Source organism: Tyto alba, unplaced genomic scaffold (assembly GCF_018691265.1).
Source record: "Tyto alba isolate M040663 unplaced genomic scaffold, T.alba_DEE_v4.0 Super-Scaffold_38, whole genome shotgun sequence".
NCBI lineage: Eukaryota > Metazoa > Chordata > Aves > Strigiformes > Tytonidae > Tyto > Tyto alba.
The window spans coordinates 38,896,453-38,920,738 of record NW_024881313.1 but is presented as its reverse complement, the minus strand read 5'-3'; the positions used below and the strand labels follow the sequence as shown (position 1 = coordinate 38,920,738).

The 24,286-nt window shown below is 42.6% G+C and overlaps 1 protein-coding gene across 1 annotated transcript in view; it reads left to right on the top strand.

Moving 5' to 3' along the window:
* Positions 1 to 24,286, top strand: part of WNT3A (Wnt family member 3A) — a 90,383-nt gene that overhangs the window by 32,949 nt on the left and 33,148 nt on the right. The window contains exon 2 of the mRNA XM_033011683.2: positions 17,239 to 17,480. Within this exon, the coding sequence (XP_032867574.1) occupies positions 17,239 to 17,480 (242 nt within the window). The remainder of the gene's footprint in view (positions 1 to 17,238; positions 17,481 to 24,286) is intronic.

Sequence of the window (24,286 nt, the reverse complement as noted above, 5' to 3'; positions counted from 1 at the left end):
AACTCCTTGCCCCAGATCCCTGGCATCTTTCCAGCCTCCAAAAGGGACACAACTGCATATATATCTTTTCTCAAGGTAAGAATAATGTAGGGGTTTTGAGGTGGAAAGCTCTCCACCCTGATTTTGCCATAGAGGAAGGGTTTTTTTCTGGGCATTTGATGTACTTGGAGCAGAGCTGTAACAGTGAAGAGGCAATGACAAGCGATCAGACCTGTGTGCAGCTGCTAAAGGCTCTCCCACTGCTGTGTCAAAAAAATCCACATTTCTGCAGCTGGGAAACACAAGGGAGCATTCCCTTTCTCCCTGCTGAGATTTGACATGTGTGGACACAGACAAGGAGCGGGGTTTGCTTAGGCAAGGCACCAGTGCTGACTCCTGCTATTCTGCTAACTGCTCTTCATTTTCTACTTACTGCTGCTTCTCATCCTACCTCATTCCTGGCCCCTTTTCTCTGTTTCGTTCACCCCTTCATGTCCTGCCTGAATGCAGACAGTGAGCTTCCTACAGCAGGAATCAGATCCTCGACATTTCTCCATCAAGCTCTTAACACAATGGGAGCCCTAATCTTAGACTCAAGTTCAAGGCATAATAGTAATAATTATTGTTATTATCATTATAATAACAATGATGGAAAGATTTAGAGAAAGGAAGGAAAAAAACTGTTGCTAACAGCAAGGGAAGATTATTCTGATCCTGGAAAGAGGTGTGTATCAGCAACTTCTATTCACCAGATAGATAGTCTTTCTCTTCCAGAGTGGGATGATACTAGAGTCTGGGAGCTCTGTGCATGTGCTAGGAGCTGTATGAATGGGTCAGTGAAGTTACAAAGAGGTGCAAGAAGCCCTTTTCCTAAATGCAGGTGCACAGAAAGATGGGGAATGGACTGCAAGCATCCGTCCAGGTGCATCAACAGACAGTGGCCCAGACCTCATGGAGAGAGAGGTCAGTGTTTGGCCACTTATGGGGTATGTACTACGGGGTTAACAGCCAACATGGGCATGTAGGGTTTTCTCCCTCTCTCTTATTTCTTCTGAGTACACCAGATAAATAGCTGGAGGTGAAGGCCTGCACATTCTTTATGAAGCAAAACGTGCTGTCGGTGTAAGGAGGCGAATCTGTGGCCTGGGGCACCATGTGCAATGTAATGTGTCTCGAGTCCCTTGCACGGGCATGTTTGAAATATGTGTCAATAACACCAGCAGCAGCAGCAACAGCTTTCTGCTCCAAAAGTAAAAGGAGGTTAGCATGGTGGGGAGCTGAGGGGAAAGCAGCACGGGGTGGAGGGGAGGTATGTCCCCTTCCTCCCCCACGAGCCTCCTTAAACGGCACAAACCTTCCCCTCCTCCCCACCACCAACTCCCTCTCCAGTTGGTGAGATCACCCTTATTAAAGTGAATACCCAGCAGAAGCACTTCCAGGAGAGATCCAACATATTTTCTTACAAACTCATTTTTCAGCAGGAGGAATAAATGGTCTGTTAGAGGGAGTGGGTGAAACCTCTAATTATTATTTTTAAGGAAGTAAACCAAAACCAGATTAAAAATGATGGGGGACTGGCTGTCTTCCCCTTCTTGCTTCCTATTCTAGACACAATTCTGGTCTCACTGATTTCAGTGGAGTCAAAATAAGCACCTGCAAGGCCCACATCTGGAAAGCCATATTCCTTTTGCACAAGTCTTTGCACCGTGATCTATGATTGCCACGGTTGCCACAAGTGATGGGCTTCAGAAAGACTAGCAGCTCTTACCAGCGAAGGTGGTTAACATGTCCCCAGGGGAACTGGTAGATTCCCCATCTCTGGATCAAGAATGAGTACCTTTCTGAAGGAGGTGATTCAGCAATGGCCAGTGGTATAAAGGAGACGAGTTAATGGGTGGCCTAGCTTGGAAAGTATATACATTGATGAATCAATAAGATTACAATGCTGTTGAAGATAAACTAGGCAAAATTCCTAAACTTTTGTGTTTGCCTCTCACCAGTTTCCCCGCCCCAGCTGAGGAAAGCTACCTCACAAGGAGGAAAATGAAGGGAACAGTGCTCAATCTTCATTTCAGAATTTGATGTCCCAGTGAGAGTCTCCCTGTCCTGGCTTGGACTACGGTGGAAATCATTGGATTTGGGTCTCTGTTCTTGTACCTGTTATACTTCCCATGGAAGGGGTTCCCACCCCTTCTCCTCTCAGCACGTCTCTCTGGAGCTCCTCCAGAACCAGGTCTTTGTTTGGCCAAAGGGTTTGGTACAGGCGAATACAAACTGTTTATCACCTGACCACATGATCTTGAGTTCAAGGTGCGATTCATCTCACTAAACACCTGCCATGTCCGTAATTGACACCTGAGTTATAACTCTTTTATAACCCATAGAGTCCAGAGCATAACTTGACTTAACTTCATATTGAAGCAGGTGTCTAAACTAGGCCAGATATCTCGTGTCCTAATTGTGGCCTTTTGTTTCTATTGGACACATGGGAAATGTAGGATGGCTAGCCCAGGTCTACGCTGTAGCCTTCTACAGGGTATTGGGTTGAATCCTACCCAGCTGAGCGGGCCATGTCAAGGCACCCAGTTCTGCTGTAGATTCCATGGTACGCAAGACACACGAGTGGGGCTGGAAGCTACCACACAGGTCCTACAGAAAAAGGCTTGTGCCCTTTTGGTGTGGCAGCTGGGAACCAGGTAGGATCCCCATGCATAGCTGGAAAGGTGTGCGATGCCCATGTGCAGTCAACCAAACTGACCCTTCCATGTCTTGAAATATATCCCCAGGTTTTGGAAACTTGATCCAACTAGTTCATAGAAACATGGAATGGTTTGAGTTGGAAGGGACCTTAAAGATCACCCAGTTCCAACCCCCCTGCCACAGGCAGGAACACCTTCCCCCAGCCCAGGGGGCTCCCAGCCCAGTCCAACCTGGCCTTGAACCCTTCCAGGGAGAAGACGTCCACAACTTCTCAGGGAAAACTGTGCCAGTGCTTCACCACCCTCACAGGGAAGAATTTCTTCCTTATATCTAATATAAGTCTACTCTCTTTCAGTTTAAAACCATTACACTTTGTCCTACCCCCACCCTCCTGATCCAGAGTCGCCCCCCACCTTTCCTGTCCCCCCTTTAAGCCCTGGGAGGCTGCTCGAAGGTCTCCCCGGAGCCTTCTCCAGGCTGAACATCCCCAACCCTCTCAGCCCGTCTTCATAGCAGAGAAGCTTTTATTTTATGTCTGCTTTTTTTTTCCAAAACCTTTTTTTTTAAAAAATAAGCAAGTATATATGCATATATTTAAAGTTCTTTAATTGTCATTTTGCAATTCTCTTGAACTTGAAAAGAAATTAAGCAGGCCTTCTATCAACCCATAATTATGAGAAGCTTCGCTTCTCTCTTCACAAATGGAGGCACCAGCCAATCATTCAAGGCCATTCAAGTGTTCTGAGCTTCTGATTTCCAAATATTATTAGTCAGTATTAATAGGAAAAAAAGATGTAAGAAAGAATTCCTTGAGAGCACTCGCTGTTTCTGGTCAATGCTCGGGTGCACTAGAGCAGAAAAATTTTAAATCATGCCTCCACACACAGGGATGTGTCAATAGGTGTGTCTCTGCGTGGGTACATGCAGGAAGGGAAGGGAACAGAAGGCAGAAAACATCTGATGGTGGCATCGAGGGTAAACATGTTCTTGTGTTCATGGTTTTGCTTCCATTGTCATTTTCAGCCTTGCAGTTAAGGAATCGACTGTTCCTTCCAAAGAAAGCTTCCTCTTTGCCTTCCTAGTTGGTTATAAATGGACTGATGTCCTGTAGATGAAGTGCCTGGAAACCTTTAAAACCCTGGCATCTTTGTGCTGTCAAATCTCCAAGTGTTCCTTCTTTGTATAAAATAGCTCATCCCTTCTTATTCCTGCTAAGACCTGAACCTCGATGATAATTTGTGAAACTAAATTCTATTAATTAATTAGTTGAGCATTGTAGTAAACCCCAGAGTTGTACAGGGCCTTCTAAGATAGTAGTTGTAACATGCGTATACCACTTAATATGTTGTTCCTCTAAAATTACCTGAAAACTGAACTTTCTCTTTTCCTGGCAATATGGACAGTTGAAAATTTCTTTATTTCTTAATCAAAAAAAGCTTGATAAAATTCTGAGTGATTTGTTCAGTTAAATATTTCTGGCTAGTCAAAATACCTCCTTTAGATTTCTACTTTTCAATATTCTAATTCATGCAGGGCTATAGTGGCAAATTATGATGCTAAGAGTTGTTTCAGTGTGGAAAACGAGCTACTTGTGCTGCACAAAACATTTAATTTCTTTAAAATACAAAATAAAACCTTAGCAGGTTAAACCCAACAATGGCACAGGTTTAGTGTTCTGTATACTACTTGTGCATCATGGAAGAAAATTGCAAAAAAGCTTGGGGGGTGGGGGCTAAAGGGTTTGAGGATTTCAGCACAGTCACATCCCGAGCTTAATGTTTTGAGTCAGTACTTATTAGAAAAGAAATGCCAGGGAATATTCCTGCAGACTTTCTGCCTCATTCCCTGCTACGATAGGCACCACTAGATATTTAGGATCTATGAGCATGCATAAGCCCAAAACTGGAGAGTGATCAGTCTGGCGGATTGCTGCCATAGGTCTTTGGTGAGACAGAGATGTTTCTTCTGCATGAATGAGAGCAGCTTGGTGGCAAGCAACGTGGGCCCTGTGGCTACTCAGGCTCCTTAGACCCGAGCAAAGCCCACAGGTTCCACATGAGACCCATGGGTCGATTTGATTTTCTCCAATGGAGCTTCCTTCCCACAGCCTCCCATTGTCACTGATCAGATCTCCTGTGAAACCTAATTATTAACATTGCATAATCCCCCAAATACATCAGTTGTTCAGGTAAATGAGGAGAAATCCAATCTGGAAGGAATCCATCTGCTAAGCCGAGTGACCCTGCAGCTTTATTATTATTATTATGAAGAGGAGGGCTCGTCTCTGGTTTCTAAAGTAAACACAGGAGGTATCTTGGCAGAGGAACATGCAGCAGAAAGCTGGGATTGCTTTCCCAAATTCTTGGCTGCTTCCCTCGCTGCATGTCAAAGCTGGTATCTTTGCCTAATAGTGATCACCCCTCTGCGAGCTGATCACTATCTGGCAGCCTGTCTGCATTTCCCCAGCCACTTTCAGAAAGAAATCATTAAGGATCCAGTGCTGCACAGAGAGGTTTGCAGGTGCGGCTCCTGGCTGCTGCCACCCTCTGAGAGTCCTTCTGCGGGAGGCTCCTTGCTCTGAGCACTGAGGGGTCGTTTTCCCTCACCAACCAGGGCAAACAAGCCCATTGATAAGGTTATTTGCTCTTTACCTATCATCTTATTTCATCCTCCAAGTCAGAGATTTGGGTTAGTTTCTCTTGCTCCAAGGACAACTTGGAGAATTGTCAACCCCCCTTCTTTCCTCCAAATCCTACCCCTCCTAAACGCTTCCTCTCTTACCCAAGTTTCTTCCCCGTTCATCAGCCTGACCACCACCACCAGCCTTTTCTCTGCCAGGCACTGAGTCACCAATCACACTGAGAAGGCTGGAGAACAGTTATGTTTTTCTGAGGAACATTGAGGCACCACATCTGCTAAGTCACTTGGAGAAGAAACTCTTCGAGCCATGGCTCCTGGTGTGCGCACACCAAACTCCAGAAAGTTTAGGGAGAGGAGCTTGGAGAAGAAAGCTTGTTCCTTCTCTTCGCTGTCTAGTGATGCACACATGGTGCTGTAATTCTCCAGTTGTGTTGCAAGAAGTCAGACTGGGTCTGTTACTTGATCTCTCAAAAGACTGGAAGAGCTTTTCACCCAAATCACCTTTTTTCGACCAAGAGATCTGGAGACCCTTGGAGTGGGCAGTCTGTTACTTAAGAGTCCACAGAAGATGGCTAAGAAAAGCAAGCTGATTATTAATAGATTCGCATTACCTATATATAGGGCTTCCTATTTCTAAAACAGATTGTAAAACCTTGACTTAACATCATGCCATTGTCATAGATGTAGGAAATTCAGGGGTTTTGCTTAGCAGCCCAAGGAAATTAAACTGACTTATGGCTGTTCCATTCACACCAGAATGAATTTTGGGCTGAATCAGACCAAATATGTCCTTTTCAGTAGAGAGGACATATCAAAGTCAGTGCTGAAAAGCAAATGAAATCTTCTTCTTCTTTCTCTGCATCAGGTTTTATTGCTGTTGTTCTTTCTGTTGTGAGAGATGATTTTTGAGAGAGAAATTTTCTCTTTCTCAAAGCATACACAAATGCCAGGACATACACTGGCATTTTTCCTGTACCTTTGAGCGACTCATCAGTCTGTACCTCCTTAATTTTACTGAGATCTAGCTGAAACATGTCAAGGAGCCATGAGGATTTTTTCCCATGCAAAGTAGTTTCTTTTTAAAAACAAAAAAAAAAAAATTAAAAATAATCCAGTTGTTCTGTTGCAGCAGAAATTGCTGTTCCATTTAAAAAAATAGTTTTATAAGCAGCAAAAAGAAAGTATGAGCTTTTGTCTCATGGCAGTCTTGAAAGAGTTCAGCTCTAAATAAGAGTTCACTTCCCTTTGGGTTGAGGTGCTCCTCATGGCCTTTTTCCACGTGGATTCTCTGTTGTCTAATGACAGGTCATCTTTTGCTGCAGCCCTTCCAAAACAGAGGAGAAGTTAGAGGTCTCTGCTCTCTGCTGCTTTCCACTTTTTTCTAAAAAGAAAAATACAGACCTGGAAAGCTTCATGTATTTTCAGAGGAAATTTTTTCTTCTCTGACCAACTGTCATGTTCCTTTCCCATACATGCTTGGACCAAAATGCAGATAAATATTCTTCTTAGTAATAAATCCATCCTAAGTCCAGAAATGGTCCTCAAAAAGTATGTAAGATGTATTCATATCTATGCATGACTTTGGAACAATTGATTCAGTATTGATCAGTCCCTGGGGCTTTCAGAGGGTTTGCATGAGATGAGTCTTGTGACATTTCAGACCAAAGGAGAAGTAGATTCTGTGATGAATGGATGATATGAAAGGAGGCTTAACCATAATTTATTGCAAAGTACTTAAATGGTATTTTGATGGATAGCACAACTAGATGAAAAGCTCTTTCAGGTTTGGGATCCTTTTCTTTTTTTCAGTTCAGCAGTTCAAAATAGAAGCATCTTTTTCATGGTTGGAAACTCAAGCATTTGATCAGAAATTCTTTTTCCACATAAATCAAAACATTTCACTTAAGTTTTGAGGTTCTGAGTATTTTAAGATAAACATAAAAGATTTTTACACAAAGTAAAATTGTGTGCAAAACTACCTCTATAAAACTGTGTTTTTACAATGGTCAGAGAAATTTAAATTATTCCTAGCGCTTGGTAAATGTGGCAAACTACATAGATATGTGAAAAATACTCTGAAGAATTCAGAGTGGGGTATTTTGATATATATGTATTTTTATGGGAAATAGAAGTGTATTAAAAAAAAAAAAAAAATTGCTCCCAGTTCTAACTGGCAGTTTCAATAGAGTAGAGAAACTATTGTAGGATTTGCTCTTCCACAAATGATGAGGGGTTTGGACACATTGACAATGAGAAATGGCAAAATTCCTGATGCAACTGGAGCTGTGCTCTGTGTCTACAAAAGAAACAATGCCTGTGATTGCTCAATCAAAACCACTAATTTGGTATCGATAATTAAAAAAAAAAAAAAGCACTCATAAGTGTATCAGAAAGTTCCTTACTGACTGTTTCGACCCAGTAAAAGTCCCTAAACACATGCTCAGTTTTAGATATGTGCTTAAGTCCCATTGATTATAGTGTTAACTTGAAGCATAGACTGAAGTGCTTTTCTAAATCAAGGCTTCCTTCATTTTCCTTAACAGTATTTTATGACCAGAACGAAAAGTAGCTGTAGGATTCATGAGAGGGAGAAAGGAAAGAAAAAAGAGAGAGAGAGAGTGCAAAAGGAAGGAAAAACAAAGAGGAGGAAACTTTATGGCTCTGTAAACAGCTGTAAGCAATGTCTCTGGTCGGGTCAGACCGGTCTGAGTTGACAAGGCAGTGTCTCCAATTATATAGCATGCTGTAGCCTGTAAAAATGAAATCAATTTGTTATTTTTCTGGGAGAACATTATAGCGTGAGTTCACACATTTGGTGAGCCTGATGACTCAGTGAAAGCCAAAGAAGTAACTCGCAGACGTGTGTGTGTGTGCACAACTGAGTGAGGGTATGTGTGTGTGTTTAGCATCACCAAATGCATACTCAAAATACATTCTTGGAGGAAAGGGTGAGAAATATAAGTAACTTTCTGTATTAGAACACTGGACAGTGAAAATCATGTCATTCTTATAGCGTTACCTAAACACCACATCGATGGATCTTTCCATCCATGGTTCTCATTTCAAAATTGGCTTCATCACTAAGGAGTTTCAGGATTAAATTCCCTCAATCACTTAAGCACTTAAGCAATTTAGAAGTCCAAATCCAATCTTTGCAAGGATCTGAGGTCTTTGAGTCCAGTCCTCCAAGGTATTTAGACCTGACATAGCCCAGAACAGACCTCAATTCAGGGGGATGAGCATTAATGAGAGGTTTGAAACCACAGTATATAATTTATATTGCTGATCATTTAAAAAAGGTTCAAGTTGGAATGCTTTGGGGATGGGGGGAAACTAGAAGGATTAAGACTAGCCACACTCCTAATTATTATTGAAATTCATAGTCGGAGTCTAAATATCTTTAAATACTGTAGGCATTTTTCATTGCCTAATCTGTTGTCTTCTCTCTTCCCTGCATTCCCTTAATTTAGCACACCTGACCCAGAAAAATGTGATCTATTTTCATCTAAAACTTGGTGCCAATGCCCAAGATATAGAAGCATTATCCTGGGTAGAAAGAGGCAGGTTCTCTCGCAGGCCGGCCAGTCGCCGCATCGCAAACACACATATATACATACTTTCCATTTGTCATGAAACCCTGATAGGCGTTAGGCTGGGAGAAGTCAGAAGTAAGGCAGCAAAGGTGTTTACATGAAACTTTAAATTACTCTTCTTTCATTTGCAAGTAACTGTTGTTCCTCATCCCAGGTAAATTTATCCATCAGCAATATCATTAGATGAGTTCATTATAACCACGAGATTTACAGCTCTCATAAACTGCAGTGTAGGTGGCAGATTAAAATGTTAAGGCTTATACATCTCTAATACCCTGTACTGTGATCCTGGCAAATCTTACGAGATAAATGGAGCTGGATGGAGAGCAAACCTTAGCAGGGAGACCTCCAGGGAGAAGCCCCAGATGCAGTATGTGGTATGGAAACGGTATCGGGGTCACTGTGTCCTGGAGCCAGGCTTGAAAACATGGTTTGAGGGGCCAGTATTCTTCTGGATGGGTTGTTTTTCAGATGACATGTATCACAGAGGCGTTAATTGCCTAGGGTAATTAAAGAGTTCCTGAGACTTTTTGCAAGGAACCAGGTTGTTAATACTCATATTCTTTCCTCTTCTATTCTGTTCTATAGATCCTAAGGGAAGACAAAGTCAAAGAAACATCTCTTGTACTTAGAGTGAAAGGTGCTGAGTGTTGTGGTGTGCCTTAGTTCCTGTGGGAATTCACTGTCCTGGCCAAACCTCAACTCAGATAATTACACTCTACTTTTTAGCATCCACTCGAAGCTGCCATTGAGTATGTTATTTTCCAAATCCAGACCCAAACTGCTGTTGGGCGCTATAAATAATCTGCCATGGGTCCACATTAAAGATAGCTGCTGTCTATCTCTCAGCAAAGACTCTTCCTTGGTGTCCTCTTACCAGCCCTCCAGGCATTTCTGAGATTCAGCAAAAATAGGTGAGATTCCTGGTCCCTACCTTTAGCTTGCTAAAAAGAAGGTGTCTAGTTTATGCTCATCACTTTTCCACAGCCAGTGCTGCCTCCTAGGCATCTCCAGTGATTCAGCCCACCTATCTGAGGCACCTATCTTAGGATGGGCTGAATTGCCCTCTAGAGATGCTGATCTTGCTCCATGGACTTTAGTAGACAGCTAACTTGGCCAAGATGCCTAACTTCTAAATGGTCAAAGTCGGGTGAGATGAGTCCCACGCTTAGAGATCCTCTGATGAAAGGTGCTAGAGAAATACAATGCTGCATCATCATCACCATCATTATTATTAATGCAGGGCAAGGGTGAGGGAATTATTCATGGGAGAAAAGTTACCTCCATGCCTGCATGTTTGCAGGATCAGACCCAGCCGCAAAATTATGTACATACTTTCTGGGTTAGAAGAGAAAAAAAAAAAAAGATTAAATATAGCTCTTGTGTTCTACTTTAGGGTGAAAGAAAAGATATCTAATAAGATACGTGGAAAGAACAATTAATCCAGTATGTTTCAGTCTTTTTTTTCTTCCAGACTGGAAGAAAAAAATCTGGAAGGACAGATACCTGTACAGTGAATTTGATCAAACAGCATGCTTAGACTTAGTTCTTTTTGTGAATCTCTTAGGAATAGTCTGTCAATAGCCAGATGCTCAGAGACCAAGAGTTGAAGACCCCACTGCAATCAATGTTAAAGACACACAAAATTTCTGAATTTAAGTATGTCGTTTCTGTAATTAGTATTAGACTGAGTAGGACTAGGTTTGCTCATTACTGGGAAATCCGCAACCAAAAAAAAATCCCCTCAAACTGAAAAAATATTTTCCATGATAATCAGTTACTTGATTCATGTCTTCTAGAACTAAACCTATTGGTTTGCTGATCTGTGTTAAGGTCGATTTAAAATTTTCAACTAAAACATTAATTAAAAATGTCATTATTGTCCATATTCTGTAATTGCTTGGGTTTAGGATAGTTTTAATTTCATAGAAGAAAATCACTTCCATACAAGAGGGACATTAGTTACCAGAATTATTTCCTTTTCCATTTAAAATTATGGGGTTTGGCAAATTCCATTTCCTTTATTTCCAGTCTAAAATTTCTCCACATTTTATTTTCATTTTCTTAGGAAAACAGAAAAATAATCACAACATATATTAGAATACTGGTGATTTTATGTGAAAAAGAATGCCATTAAGTGAATGTAGATTTATTAGTTCTTCTGCCTGTCCTGGCCAGGCCACCTGGCCTTTGAGCTGGTGGTTCTACTCTACAAAAGAGTTTTGTGGAGACTGAGAATTGGTATACGCTACAGGAGTGTAAAAGAAGACACAGTAGGCTCAATTACATGTCCCGTGCCTGGTCCCTAGCTCTGGGTGAAATGTTCTGGAGTATACTCCTCAGCTTCCAGTTGTCCATGTTAGGCAAGCACCATAGCTCTTCAGTCACATATTCCAGCCCTGTGTGGTGAGGGTTTGTGGGAACTGAATCAAGGCTGACTTACAGATCCCACCCCGTGAGACTCTTGAACATTCAGGTGCCATTGGCCATTCACAACAGACTCCATTTTTTTTGAAACTTCTCAGCCTCCTAGTAGCTCAGTTCTCCCCAGATTTGTTTTCAGGCATCTTCAGATTCATGAAGCTCATGCTGTTCAACCTTAGCAGCTCATGGGGGATTATGGAGAGGGCAACAGAGAGGGATAGAGTAAGGGCTACCTATGCATCACTTACGGACAGCTTCCCTGTGAGCCCACCTGGCTTAGTACGAAGAGGTATGAGACAACCCTTTCTGGGTTTTCCATGTAGCCTGACAGGACCTATGAAGACTTTTCCAGCCACTTCCTTCATTTCTGTATTTTAGAGTCATAATACAAAGGCTGTGTTCTGAGTGTGCATGTTTTTTAAATAGGCAGCTCTGCACAACTTGTCCCCTTTTTCATACTGTGGCTGAGATTCATCTTTGAAGACTTAGATGTGGCACCATCAAGAGGCAGAGAAAATGAGTGAGAAAGGAAAAGAGTGAGGTGAACCTCTGGAGATCTGAATAGATTATGAGAAAGGATTTGGAGGAGGTGTGATATCCTCCTGTTAGGGGATCCCACGCAAGGGGAGCCATGTGGAAGAAAACCTAGGGCATCTGCAAGCAAACATAAGCAGACAGACATCCTTTGACTTAACTTCTGCAGCAGGACTGGTTACCACCTTGCCTCTGTGTAAGGCAAAGGGAGAAAAGTCACTGCTACTGCTTAGTTCTCAATATTCAGTGGGGACCTAAGTGCTCTCAGGGTCTTATCCTGGGTCATTAAGCAAGCTACATTCTTGCTGTACAACATTAATAAATGCAGCTATTTTACCTGTGTCAGGGACCCCAGAAGGACATCTGCTGAGGAAGTTCTCAGCCACACTTGGAGCCAGCAAAAGGCCTCTCCAAGATGAATAGCAAAATAGAGCTCCTACAGAGTTCAAGAATAACAGAATTCAGGAAGAAGCAAGTAGGTGTATGCGCCTTTACATTCTGCTACTGCTGTGTCAAGGACTTTTGACAGCCATACTGAGAAGTTAGGGACCTTGAAAGGTCAGTAGAGTGGTGCTGTACAGCAAGGTCATCCAGAACTGAAGCCTTCTCTTTTTCTGAATAAAGCTATGAGCATATATCTCCTGCATATTTCTTCCTCATAAATGGGCTGTGGTGTCCATTCCAAGAGGGAGGGTACATGTAATTTATTAAGAAGGTGGCCAGGTACTTATTTACAACGGCTCTGCTGAAGGAGCAGATAGATTGAGATAAGGGAAATTAAGAGCTCTCTAGGTGTGTTGGCAAAGAAAAATTCTCACTGAAGGTTGAATTAAACACTTCAGGGCATGCAAGGCTTAAAGATAAGCCAAGAACTTTGGCTGTGGACATATAGAATAGTGTTTTCATGGATCTTCCTGAGCTAAGGGGAAGAAAAAGCCAATTGGTTTGAAAAGAACAGCTCTTTGACCTTTTCCCTTGGTTCAAACTTGAGCTGTACCTGTTCTGGGGATGCATGTTTTTGTAAACTTGAGTGCTCCACAAATTCCCCAGTGAGAAAGAAGAGGTTGGTTTCAATGCATCCAGGAAGTGTTGTTGCTTGAGAAAAGACCACAATAGAAGACACTTGGCCCATTGCTCGACACCTTATTTTCAAAATCACGCACGTGCAGAAAGCAATTTAGAAGCAGATTGCAGGAGAGTGGAAAATACAAAAGGCAGGTTTAATCATTGGAAAGAGTGAGAATAATGAATGATGGGAGCTACTAGAGAGTTGAGTAACACTGAAATGAGATTCTGATCTTTATAGACTTTCCCAATGTTTTCTAAAGGTTTTGGTTGTTGGTTTGTTGTTGGTTTGGGGGAGGGGTGGAGGGTAGGGTTGGAAGGTTCATAAGGTTCATATCTTGTGATCAATAAAAATGACAGGAAGATGAGAGAACTTGGTTCTCCTAAAGATAAATTGACTTTAGAGAGGGGGAGAAAGTGTTTACACCTGGAAGCTGGAAGCAAAGTAGAGACCAAAAGAAGGTGCTCTGATAGATGATATCATACTCCAGTCTGCAAGTGAGCTAGGAAGAGGACTGTGCTTAGCTATGTTTAACAGCAGAGGCACTGTTCGTGGAGAGATGTTTTGAGATTCCACCCTGTATCTTCAGCTGAAAGTCAAGTGACTGCACACTCCTCCATCAAATGCCAAATTTGCATTACACTGTCTCAGTGCCTGATGACGCCTTGAGAACAAGACTCTTGCTGGAGATTGTCTTTTGCAGATTAAACTTTCCAGACTGTAACACAGATCAAAGCAAGGTGTGACTGTTTCTCTACTGTATTGAGAAGGGAGCAGTGTGAAAAGCAATTAAAAGTATTTCTACATATTTTTGTTTTGTTTTGTTTTAATCTTAGATGATCTTCCCAGCAACGGAAACGAATAGTTGAGGGCACCAACCTATAACCTCCTCTTCCTATGACTGGTGTTTTCACTCTACCAATGTAGTAACCAACAAAAAATATAGAGACAGGCTTGAGTTTGACTGTTCACATAAATTAAGGTTTATGAGACTGGAATCCTAAAGCTTCATCCAGGTCCTATTGAAATAGCTCAAGCAAGTCCTCCTAGCTTCACAGCATGATGGATGGAGCCTACAGCAGGTTGATTCTATCTCAGTGGATACTTTGTCTTTGGTGGGAACTGGATGGGGCACTTTTGGAAGCTTTGAGAAGGATGCTGGTGACTTTAGTTATGTGGGAACAAGCCCTGCAGATGTTTCCACCAAAGTTAATTTTAGATACTGCAAGTAGCCATCCTGGACTCTTTTTATAGTGAGTGACTGAATTATTCTCTGAAAGATGAGTCAGAGCAACTAAGTGTTCTTCTCTGGAGGCTTCAATGAAGATTTCTATTTCTACCCACTTTATATAGAGATGAGGACTGAGACTAAAGTTATCAGCTGTGAATAACTCCTAGCTCCCAGTATTCAGCGGATTGAATGGGTAGAGATTTGGAGATGTGGCACCCTAAGACTCCACATTCCCAACAAAGCCACAGGGACAACACACTCATCAAGTCCTGTGAAGCCTGAAACAGTGTTTTTGAAGGTGCTTTTTGTCCAGAAACTGTGATCCAGTGTTTTGTATATAACTTAACAATGAAACGAAAATGTACACAGTGCTGTCAAAGTGAAAACACCCTTTGGCTTGGCATGGGCTCCATTTCACAGGTGCTTTTATGCCACTAGTTGTTCCCTGAATTAATCTAAAGCTCAAGAAAACCCACATCAAGCCACTTAGGGAAAACAAGTTAACTGGGTCCTTTACTTGGTCTTCTCCTGTGGGTTCCTGCAGGCTCCTGCAGGAACTTGCCTGCTTCCTACAGATGAGCTCTTTGCATGGGCTTCAACACAGCACTTCACTTTCCTGGGTGGGATTTTTTCAAGGAACTTAGCCATCTCTATTGTTAGGTATCATGGCATGATTCATCTGGAGACTTTTGCAGTGCAGACATATCCCACTCAATCAGTCACTCAGGCTGCCTTGATAGTCTAGCCAATAGAGTCAATGGAGGCAAGGCCATGATTCACCTCATCCCAAAGCAGATGTCTTAAATGGGGCAGATGAATCGTGCCCTAGAAGTGCCTCTTTCTCTCCACTGACTGATTACAAAAGCACGCTACGGGGAGTAGATCAGCTGGAGATCTCCATGTTGCAGACATCAGAAGATAGGTGAGATGAACACAGTTCCTGGTCAGTGTGAGCTGCCTTCCTCCATCTTTCAATGCAATGGAAAGAGAGAGGCACTTCTGGAGGGCAGTTCATGCTATTTGTAGTAGGAAGAATTGTCCTCTAATGTTAAGTGAGATTAATTTTCTCCCAAAAGTGCAGCTGAGGTGGAAAGAGGCACCTGAGTTTAGTAAATCTGCTGAAAATCCTTTGCTTTCCCAGACACCTGCTACCTTGTCCATCTAAAGTTCATTTACTGGAGGGTGTATTCTTGGCTAAGCTGATTATTTTGGTTCTAGGCTCCTACCTAGAGTAATTTGGGATCCAGAAATGGATGTCCCTATGTCTCACTTGCCTGGAAAGGACTGATTTGTAAAGCCTAGTCTACGCACAGCTTGCAAGGCCACTGAGATGTGATACCTGACCATATGAATGTCCATCTCCTTTTCTCCTTTTCACTTCTGTCCTCTGTTGACCAGGAACCCACCGGGAAAGGAGCTAACTGTCTGCAAGGACCCTTCTCCCATAAAAAGCATAGTTACTTTAAAACATTTTTTATCCTAGCCTAGAGAAGTGTTAAGGTTAAGTTAATTTTCTTGTGAACTCCAGCAATGATAGAATTCTTGTACATTTTTTTTGTCAGAGCAAAAGAGAGTGAAGGCATATTCCCTGACTGCCCCGTTGATTATTCAAATACACCAGGCTGTTCCCAAATGAAAACCACATAGCAAAAATGAATGTAAACAGAAATACACACTGCCCAGGCAGGTTTCTGTTTGTCATTACTTCTGAGCAGAAAAGTCAATCAAGAGATTTAATTAGAAGAAAAGGAAATTATACTCTAAAAATCCTTTCAGTTTTAGTAATCAAGGTTATTATTAGAAGCACCGGTAAAAACACTTTAAAAATCTATCTAATTAGCTACATATCTGCTGATCTATCTGCATAGCTGACTTGTTTGTCTCTAAGGCTTCAACCAACATAATGGTTCATGGACACTCCTTTCTACAGACTTCCATCTGGCTGAGCACAGAATTTGCACTTAAGTTTTGTTGGGGTTTTTTCTTTTTTTTTTTTTTTCTTTTAATTATTTCACTCTCCTCACTTCAATCAAAGCAATTCACAGATTGATGGTCAAAACAGGCTCTCCATATCCTTGTGGCAGTACAGCAAATCTGGCATTGTTTTGTGAAAATACAGCCCTACTTTTGAAAATCCCCAAATTGACACTGGTGTGAAAGTGAAGTGAAAATATGTTGAACTAATATCCAGAAAGACACTTGCAGCTATTTTAATGGTAGTGTTTCTACTAACATGAGTATCATTGTTCACACAGGAGAACAGCATTGATATTGAATCCATATTAAGCCACAGTTTTATCCTGAGTTACTTCTATTCTAGCAGGAGTGCATTTCCATCCCCTTTCCTCCATAGCACAGAAATTTTAAATGCTTATAGTAGTGAGTTTATGTAGCACTCTTGCAACATTTAGCTCAGAGTTGGGTTTTTTAAGTTCTCAAAGTCCAAAATGCTTGAGTCTTTAGGGTCATTTTCAGTGCACAGAAGTTGTCGGGTAAGGTTCAAATATATAGAGCACACTGCTGAATTGTATGATGGCTATCAATTTTTGGTGTTCTTCTTCCAAAGACATGGAGCATGGTGTCTTTTCTGTTGGTGTTATTACTTTGTGTAACTCTGAAAGTGCTTTTGACTGTCTAATCCCTGGGCTGCCTCAGCTGTCAAAATTTCCTATAAAACCTACCTGCTCCTGCATAGGTGTGCTTGGCTTTCAAAGAAATATGGGTCTGACCCTCTGGGTACAATGGAAACTGGCTGTATGAGCTGAGCATCTTTGGGAAGAAGAAACACAAGGTTGCATTAAGGCTTTCAGGGGATGAAGAAAAGGGAAGGATGATATTAAAGGCAGAGCTGCTTGCCTTGTTGGGCCTGTAAGGAACTTCAGGAGAAAGATGATGTTATTTTGGGGAGGGATAACAGTGAAAAGGACGTTTTCTAGAGAGGGCAATGCAGAGGATCTGAAGATGTTGATTTTCTCTCCCCATTCTTGTGAACCAAACACAAAGGTGAAAGCCAACCTGACAGCATCTCTTTTTCCTTGTTTTTTTTTTTTGTTTTTTTTTTTTTTTTTCAGGTCCTTGGCAATTGGTCACCAGTATTCCTCCCTGGGGACTCAGCCCATCCTCTGTGGGAGCATCCCAGGACTGGTACCCAAGCAGCTACGCTTCTGTCGGAACTATGTGGAGATCATGCCCAGCGTAGCTGAAGGGGTAAAGATTGGGATCCAGGAATGCCAACACCAATTTCGAGGGAGGAGGTGGAATTGCACGACCGTCAATGACAGCTTAGCCATCTTTGGGCCCGTGTTAGATAAAGGTGAGTGCAGTGCTGCAGGTTTGGCAACAGCAATATCCATGGTGGAGTAGTAGCAGACATCTTGAGAAACCTAATGTGAACTCATTTGCTTCTGATAAAGTGTCATGTAAAATGGGCTGCTGGAGATAGGACTTGAGCTTGATAAAGGAGGCATGTGACACAGTCAAGGAGTATTTTGTTGGTCCAGGATCCCATCCAAGCAGTTCAAACCTGACCCAGAAGGTCTTTTGTAGAGACAAGGTAATTAATTGTTCTCATAGGGATAGCAAGTACATGTGTTCCTCCTCAATGTAAGGAGGGTGGTTACCCACCACCTCCATTGTACAGCCAACATCCAGTCACAGATAACCACTATTTCTACCTCAAATCTCTACTGGGATTGTATGAGTGACTCAGAGAATGGGGAATCGCCCCACTTGTCAGTGCACAGAGACTGAAGTCATCTCTGACCCTGCTTGGAGCAAGAGGTTGGATGAGAGACCTCCCAAGGTCCCTTTCAACATGAATTGTCCTATGATCCTATGCCCCTTGGAAGGAAAACAAAGGATTATTGTGTTTGCAGCGGTCAAGCTGGACGTCTGGATCCTTTTCTGACCCCATGGCATTTCATGCAGCATTCTCATCTCTCTCAATGACTGCAGACAGGAGATAATGGGCTGTTGGAGATGGTTCCTAGGTGCTGTGCTTATCAGGTAGCATCAGTTTTGATACCATAATGGGAAACAGTGAAGATCAAAGGCCTGAAAAAATCACCATTAATTAAAGGTTCTGTTTTCGTTGTTTATGAATGTGGAAAATTAAGACAGAGTGCTAATTCAGGCAACTAATTCTGACACAGCACTTACTGATATAAGTGGGAGCTGTTAGAAATATTTTGCCCTAAATCATTGAATGCAGTGGGACTTAAGTACTTGGCTAAATCTGAGTATCTGTAACTTATCCCTTATAAGTTGGCAAGAGCCTATTTTAACCCGTAAGAACTGTTCTATTCTTTTTTTTCCCTTGTAGTATGTCTTTTAAAGTATAGCCTGCTCCTTCTGGTCTCAGTAAGTCTGGGTCAAGCTCTGCCTTTCACTTGAGCACAAAGGGGTTCATCCAAGAGGCAGGCTCACTTTGTATTTGATCCCTGCCCTGACGGTAAGTCCAGCTGCAGAACTGTGCAGGAATATGGCTGCTTTCTCATAGGAGAGCACCAGCCAAAAAGGCTTGGAAATTCTCTTTTCTTTCTTTTTTGTTTTTGTAAAAGAGTAACGGTTACAAGTTTCTGACAGTCTGAAAGTTGGAATTACTCCGTCTTGAATAGTGAAGTAGCACTGTTTGACCTCCTATGAGAGAGGAGGGAGCATCTGGGAGAGTTTCAGGGAATCTCCTGAGTTGGTGTGTGTAGCTGATCTGCACTCACCTTGGGGCACATTCTTCCAGTGCTTGCCAACTGGAGATGGGGGTTTTGTTTGTTCTTCCCCTGCTGCATTACTCAGAAGAGACTTGAGCATTTCCTCTTGCATGAATTTTGAAGAACATAGCAACCAAGAGAGAGCAAAGCCTTGATTTGTACCTTGGCAGGACCTCCACCAGCCAGAACAGGCATTTTACATGCACCCAGCAGGAGACTGGGTGGTTTTGGCTGGTGGGGGTTATCCCGTTAGAGCTGGGGAGCTGAGGCACCATGTTAAAGCTGGTGTCACTATTCGGGTTTAGCGGTGAGAGATCAGCCCAAAATAATTACCTTCTGTAAGATCTGCAGTGTGGTGCACTTAAGCCCATATCAAAGTGTCATACCACAACGTTTTGCATGCAATTAAAGCACCCGTTCTGAGTACCTCACTCCTGGGTGACTACAGCAGTCAAATTACACCAGCACAGCCAAACTGAGTATTCTTCCCATACACACAAGCCCAGCATGACTTGCCCAAGATCATTCTCTGGGCATAGGCAGTAAGTGAACCAGATAACCCAATGTCTTTGCCTCATCACAAGACTGGATGTCCTCAAGGACACATGGAGCCGCTCATGCTCCCAGATGGTCTCGGGTTAGATGCTCCACGTCTCCTGTAGCAATTATACCCTGTGCATGAGGAAAGCAATCCTCACCTCCTTGCTAACCGAAGGAAGCCTGATCCTGCAAGCTGCCAGAAGTTCTTATCTCACAATGGTGTCGACACAAAGGGTCTGTCCTTGCTTGAGACTTCAGGCTTTCAGTAGCCAGGCTCAGGGAGGGAAAGAAGGCTGGGACGATTTCATAACTGAAGAATGTTGTTCCTTGAGGGAGAATCAAACCACCCTTCAGTTTTGCTTCACCTACAGCAGGAGGGGGGAGAAAAAAAAACAGCTCAGTCGCATTCTTGTGCGGCAGATCCCCCAGGGTAGGAACATATTTGAGCTCCTACCCAGAAAGAGAGAAGGAGAAAAAGAGAGAAAACAAGCAAGCAAGCAAAACTCTATTTTGCAGCTTGGGATTTAAGTCACCCAAGATCTAACGGCAACTTCTCATTTGAGTCAATAGGGACCCCATCCTCCCTCTGCACAAACCAGCGTAGTCACTAAAGCAACTCCCTTTTGCCTTACATGACTATCTGCAATTCTTTCATTGGAAAGGACTGATTTTAATGCCTTCAGGAAATACTTTCTAGGCCCAAATCTCACTGAGGCTGCCTCTGTGTCTGGGCTGCCCTTGTATCTCATTGCTAATTCAGGGCTAGGCTTGAGCTGTGATTCAGCGATGCCAAACTGTCACCAGACTCTGGTCCTGTTAAGAGCCATATTCTGATATCTCATCTAAAATCAGACTCTTTTTCCCCATCAGCCTGTTTATGGAAAGAAATCCCGCATGTTTTAGCTACAACATTACTTGTGTAATTTTTTATAACATTACTATAGCCAGGCCTAATGAATCACATATCAAACAGCAATGATATTCATGAGCTCAGCTACAAGGGAATGGTGATGTTCAGGGGATCCAGACCTGCTGCTATTTGGAGGCAATACTTGACAGGCTTGGCCCTATGTCTCTTTAGCTCTTTGTATGTCACTCAGGACATACGAAGAGCAGAAATCCCCCATCCCATCCATCTATTTAAATATTCTGTTTTGCAGGTCCTTGGTTGTAGAATAAATGTTCCCTATACAAGGGGAACAGAGTCACCTGCCTTGCTATGCTGTGCTACTTGCACGGGGAATGATTCAGGAATTGGAGAGGTGAAATCACTACAGGGATGTTGGAAGAGGGGGTTTCTCCTCCTTTGTGGTCTTGAGAGAGTATGAGCAGATGTGCACCTCCATGGATAAACATTCAGATAGGTGCCACTGTTGGGTTTTTCTTTCAAATCACTAGGAAATAGGTGTCTCGAGTACCCTAGACTGTTGGGAATGCAAAGAACAGGATGCCTATGCAGGAAAAAAAGCCTGATCTCTTTCCCTCTACCTAAACCTACTGATCTGCTTATCAGACATATATAAGAGGTTACAGTTCATGTAATTTCTAGTCTCCCAGAAGTTCAGATCTCATCTACTGGAGAGCAGATAAAACCTTCCATTTGAACTTTTCTAAGAGAGTAATTTCTACAGGAAAAAAAAAAAATAAAAAAAAAGTTCTCATTTCTTACTTCACCTGTATTGCATGAGGCAGTGGAGCAGATCACAGCCATCGCCACGCGACCTTAAGTGATCACCTTTAGCCACAGCTCATGCCCAGCCACTTACCTGCAAGGTCTGGCAGTTTGTAAGGCAGTTGCAGTATCTTTCAGCTCCCCAAGGACAAGGGAAGATTTTTGAGTTGCCTTTAAAAATATACAGGATAAAACTGTGGAGGATGTAGTAGAGGGACATGCATCACTGACAACAGAAAGTGAATGGTGCAACCTAACAGGCATTTTCCATCTTGAACTTATGTGCCACATATTGGGAATCATGTCTTTTGCCCTGGTTTTAGCTTTTGTGGACTGAAGACGGTGTTCATGTTTAAGTTGTGGTGTATTTTTTAGCCTCTCAGTGCCATGCAAGCTCTCTTTGAAACTCCTCTGGGCAGAAATATGAAACAATCTCAAGAGAAGTAATACAATAAAAGCTTATCATGGCCCTGTGTCTTTAAAGGACCTCAGCACATAATTAAGTCAAAATAAAAGTTTCCTCCCTCTCCTCCCCCCATTCAATAAAAGTAAATTACCTCAAACTATTTAAGCTCCCAGTTCGTTTAAATTTAAAAAGGGAGCCCTTGTCTATCTATTTCTTTCACTCACTCCCACCTCCTTCTGCTAAAGACTGGCTGGGGCTTTAAACCTGCCAGCTGGACTGAGAAATGGTTAATAGTTATTGTGGAGGAGCAGCTTTTAATGAACTATTGAAGAATGATACATTGATGGAGTAATGGGAGTTTAAGTCGCTCTGTAATGAAACAGGTTCTCAGCGCGGACCCATTGTGGTGTAAATACGGCACGTCTCTCCCACTGTTTGGTCAGGACTAAATAGCAGAGGCCAGAGGGGGGTCAGCTTATGGGGTCTCCGCTTTAGTTAATCAATCTGATTGGATTAGGGTCACTGCGATCCCTAATAATGTCAAAGGTTATGCCAAACTGGATTAAATGCTTTGTTGGAGAGGGCTCAGATTCTTTCAGCTTTCACCGACGGGGCTTGTTTATTAGAGTTTAACACTCACGCAACCTTGGGAAGCCGCACCGTCCCTTTTTGTACGTCGGGGCGTTTGCCAGTGTGCGAGGGGTTTTGAACGAGCCGGGGCGGGTGCGCGCGCGTCCTGTTGCTTTGTCAAGTGTCTGCACCCGTCGGATGTGCCCTCTGAGGACATATATCAAATTCCCCACTGGACAAATGAGAGCCTAATGGGTGATGCAGAGGCTCGGAGGCATAAATTAATTCCGGAAATAATCGCGGGCCATCGCCCCTGCTAGAAGGCAACTGATGAGAGCCACAAAAGCAATGGAGTGGCCCACTCTTTGTGCCCCCGTGGGTTAACCCTGTTCCTGTCCAGCAAAGACATGTCCTTTTTGATACAGCTCCTGTTTGTATAGTTACCAGCATGAACATGGAATGAAATACGGAGTATTTGAGACCACTTGATTGCTTCATTATTGAACTGGGTAGATGTCTTGCCTTCCAGCACTTTCAACTCAAATCAAGATGGGATGGGATGAGATGGCATGGGATAAGGTGGGGTGGTATCTCCCTGTCATCTTATCCATAAAGACTAAAGAATTTCTACTACCTTCACTTACAATGTTCCTGCAGATGACACTGTCTAATAGACATGGCAGAGTGTCCTTCAGAAAGTTATACCAAACAACCTCTTTGAAGGCCACTTGCCAATTGAAAGGGGCAGCAATAATAGTGTGTCATTGGTAGAGATATGAGATCTCTGGTTCTCAAATGCCTCTCTCCTTCTCAAGGTACTGTGCTCATTGCATGTTTATAGTCTGTCAGGACTGTCAGATTATCCAAGCATCCTTCTTGCATGATTCAGACTAGAGAATTTCACCTCAAAACTTCTGGAATGAAACCAAGATCTGGATTTGACTATGACATCTATTCCCAAAGGACATTTTATCTTGACATACTACCAAGAGATAGACAATCTATCTACCTCCACTTTTACAAGTCTCCTCATTTCTAATGTGACATGGCTCTGGTGTTGACAACCAGTCACTATAATTTCTTTTCTAGTTTCAGAATAGCTTTTCTATAACAGAGCAATTTCTTTGCTAATTACATTTTATAAAAAGCTTAAATTGAGGCCTGCAGAAGAACAGTGGGTCAGCAAAAGTTTGGGACCATTATGTCAGACAGCTAGACAGGTGGAGGGAGTTCCATTTAATGCTGTGGTCCTTCAGGGCATGATTCATCTGATGTATTCTAGACAGTTAGGATTAAATTATTCACACTCTGAAGTTTCTACATCTCTCCATCAATCACTGAGGGAATCCAGGGAGACCGGCTCTTGATGTGAAGACTCCTGCTCCCAGGGAACACATGAAGAGCAGAGCAGGCATTTGTCTAGCTCATGAGAAATGTGGGATTCAAGTCACATCCAGTTTCATATGGGATGCTAGGCACTGTTACTTTTTCAGCTAGGCTTATTTTGGACTCTAGACTTTTGGGGGATAAGCCCCATGTCTTGTCTCCATCAAGAAAACCAAAACGTAGCTGTGTTCATGGGTGGACTCTTTTGTCCCTGTTACTACTGTCGATGAGAAAGCTTGTCTTGTGTCTAGTGAAATCCATGTGAGTTTTTCCCCGGGTTCAGCAAGAACAGAACAAGACTCTTAAATTCAGTTATAATACCTCGGAGACAAAAGTCTCCTCTGTATTTTTTTCTTGCTGTGTCATAACAATATCGCTCCACAGGCTCTCTGATAGGCCTGATCTCATCTACCAAAGCTAGTTGTCAAAGTCTGAGCTAGTCACCCCAGGCTCCCTTTGTAGTCAGTGGAGAGCAATCGGCATCTCCAGAGAGCAATTCATCTGACCTATCTTAGACACCTATCTCAGGATAACATGAATCATACCAAGATGTTTATTTCTCTCCATTGACTATAGAGGGAGCCTAGGGCTACAGGCTCATACTTCTATGTGTACTTCTTAGAGGCCCAGTTTTGGGGGCAAACAGTTCCCACCCCACATCTTTCTCCTGTTAGAAAGTAGTCCTTATTCCATCCCCTGTTGGAGAGGCCATTTTACTAATGTAAGAGCATGGCACTGGAAAAGATCTGCTTGGACCACTAAATAGAGGCAGTCCCTTGCTATTTCAGGCATAATACCATCTCATAATGTCTTCCATGATTTAAAATTAATAAGTTTAT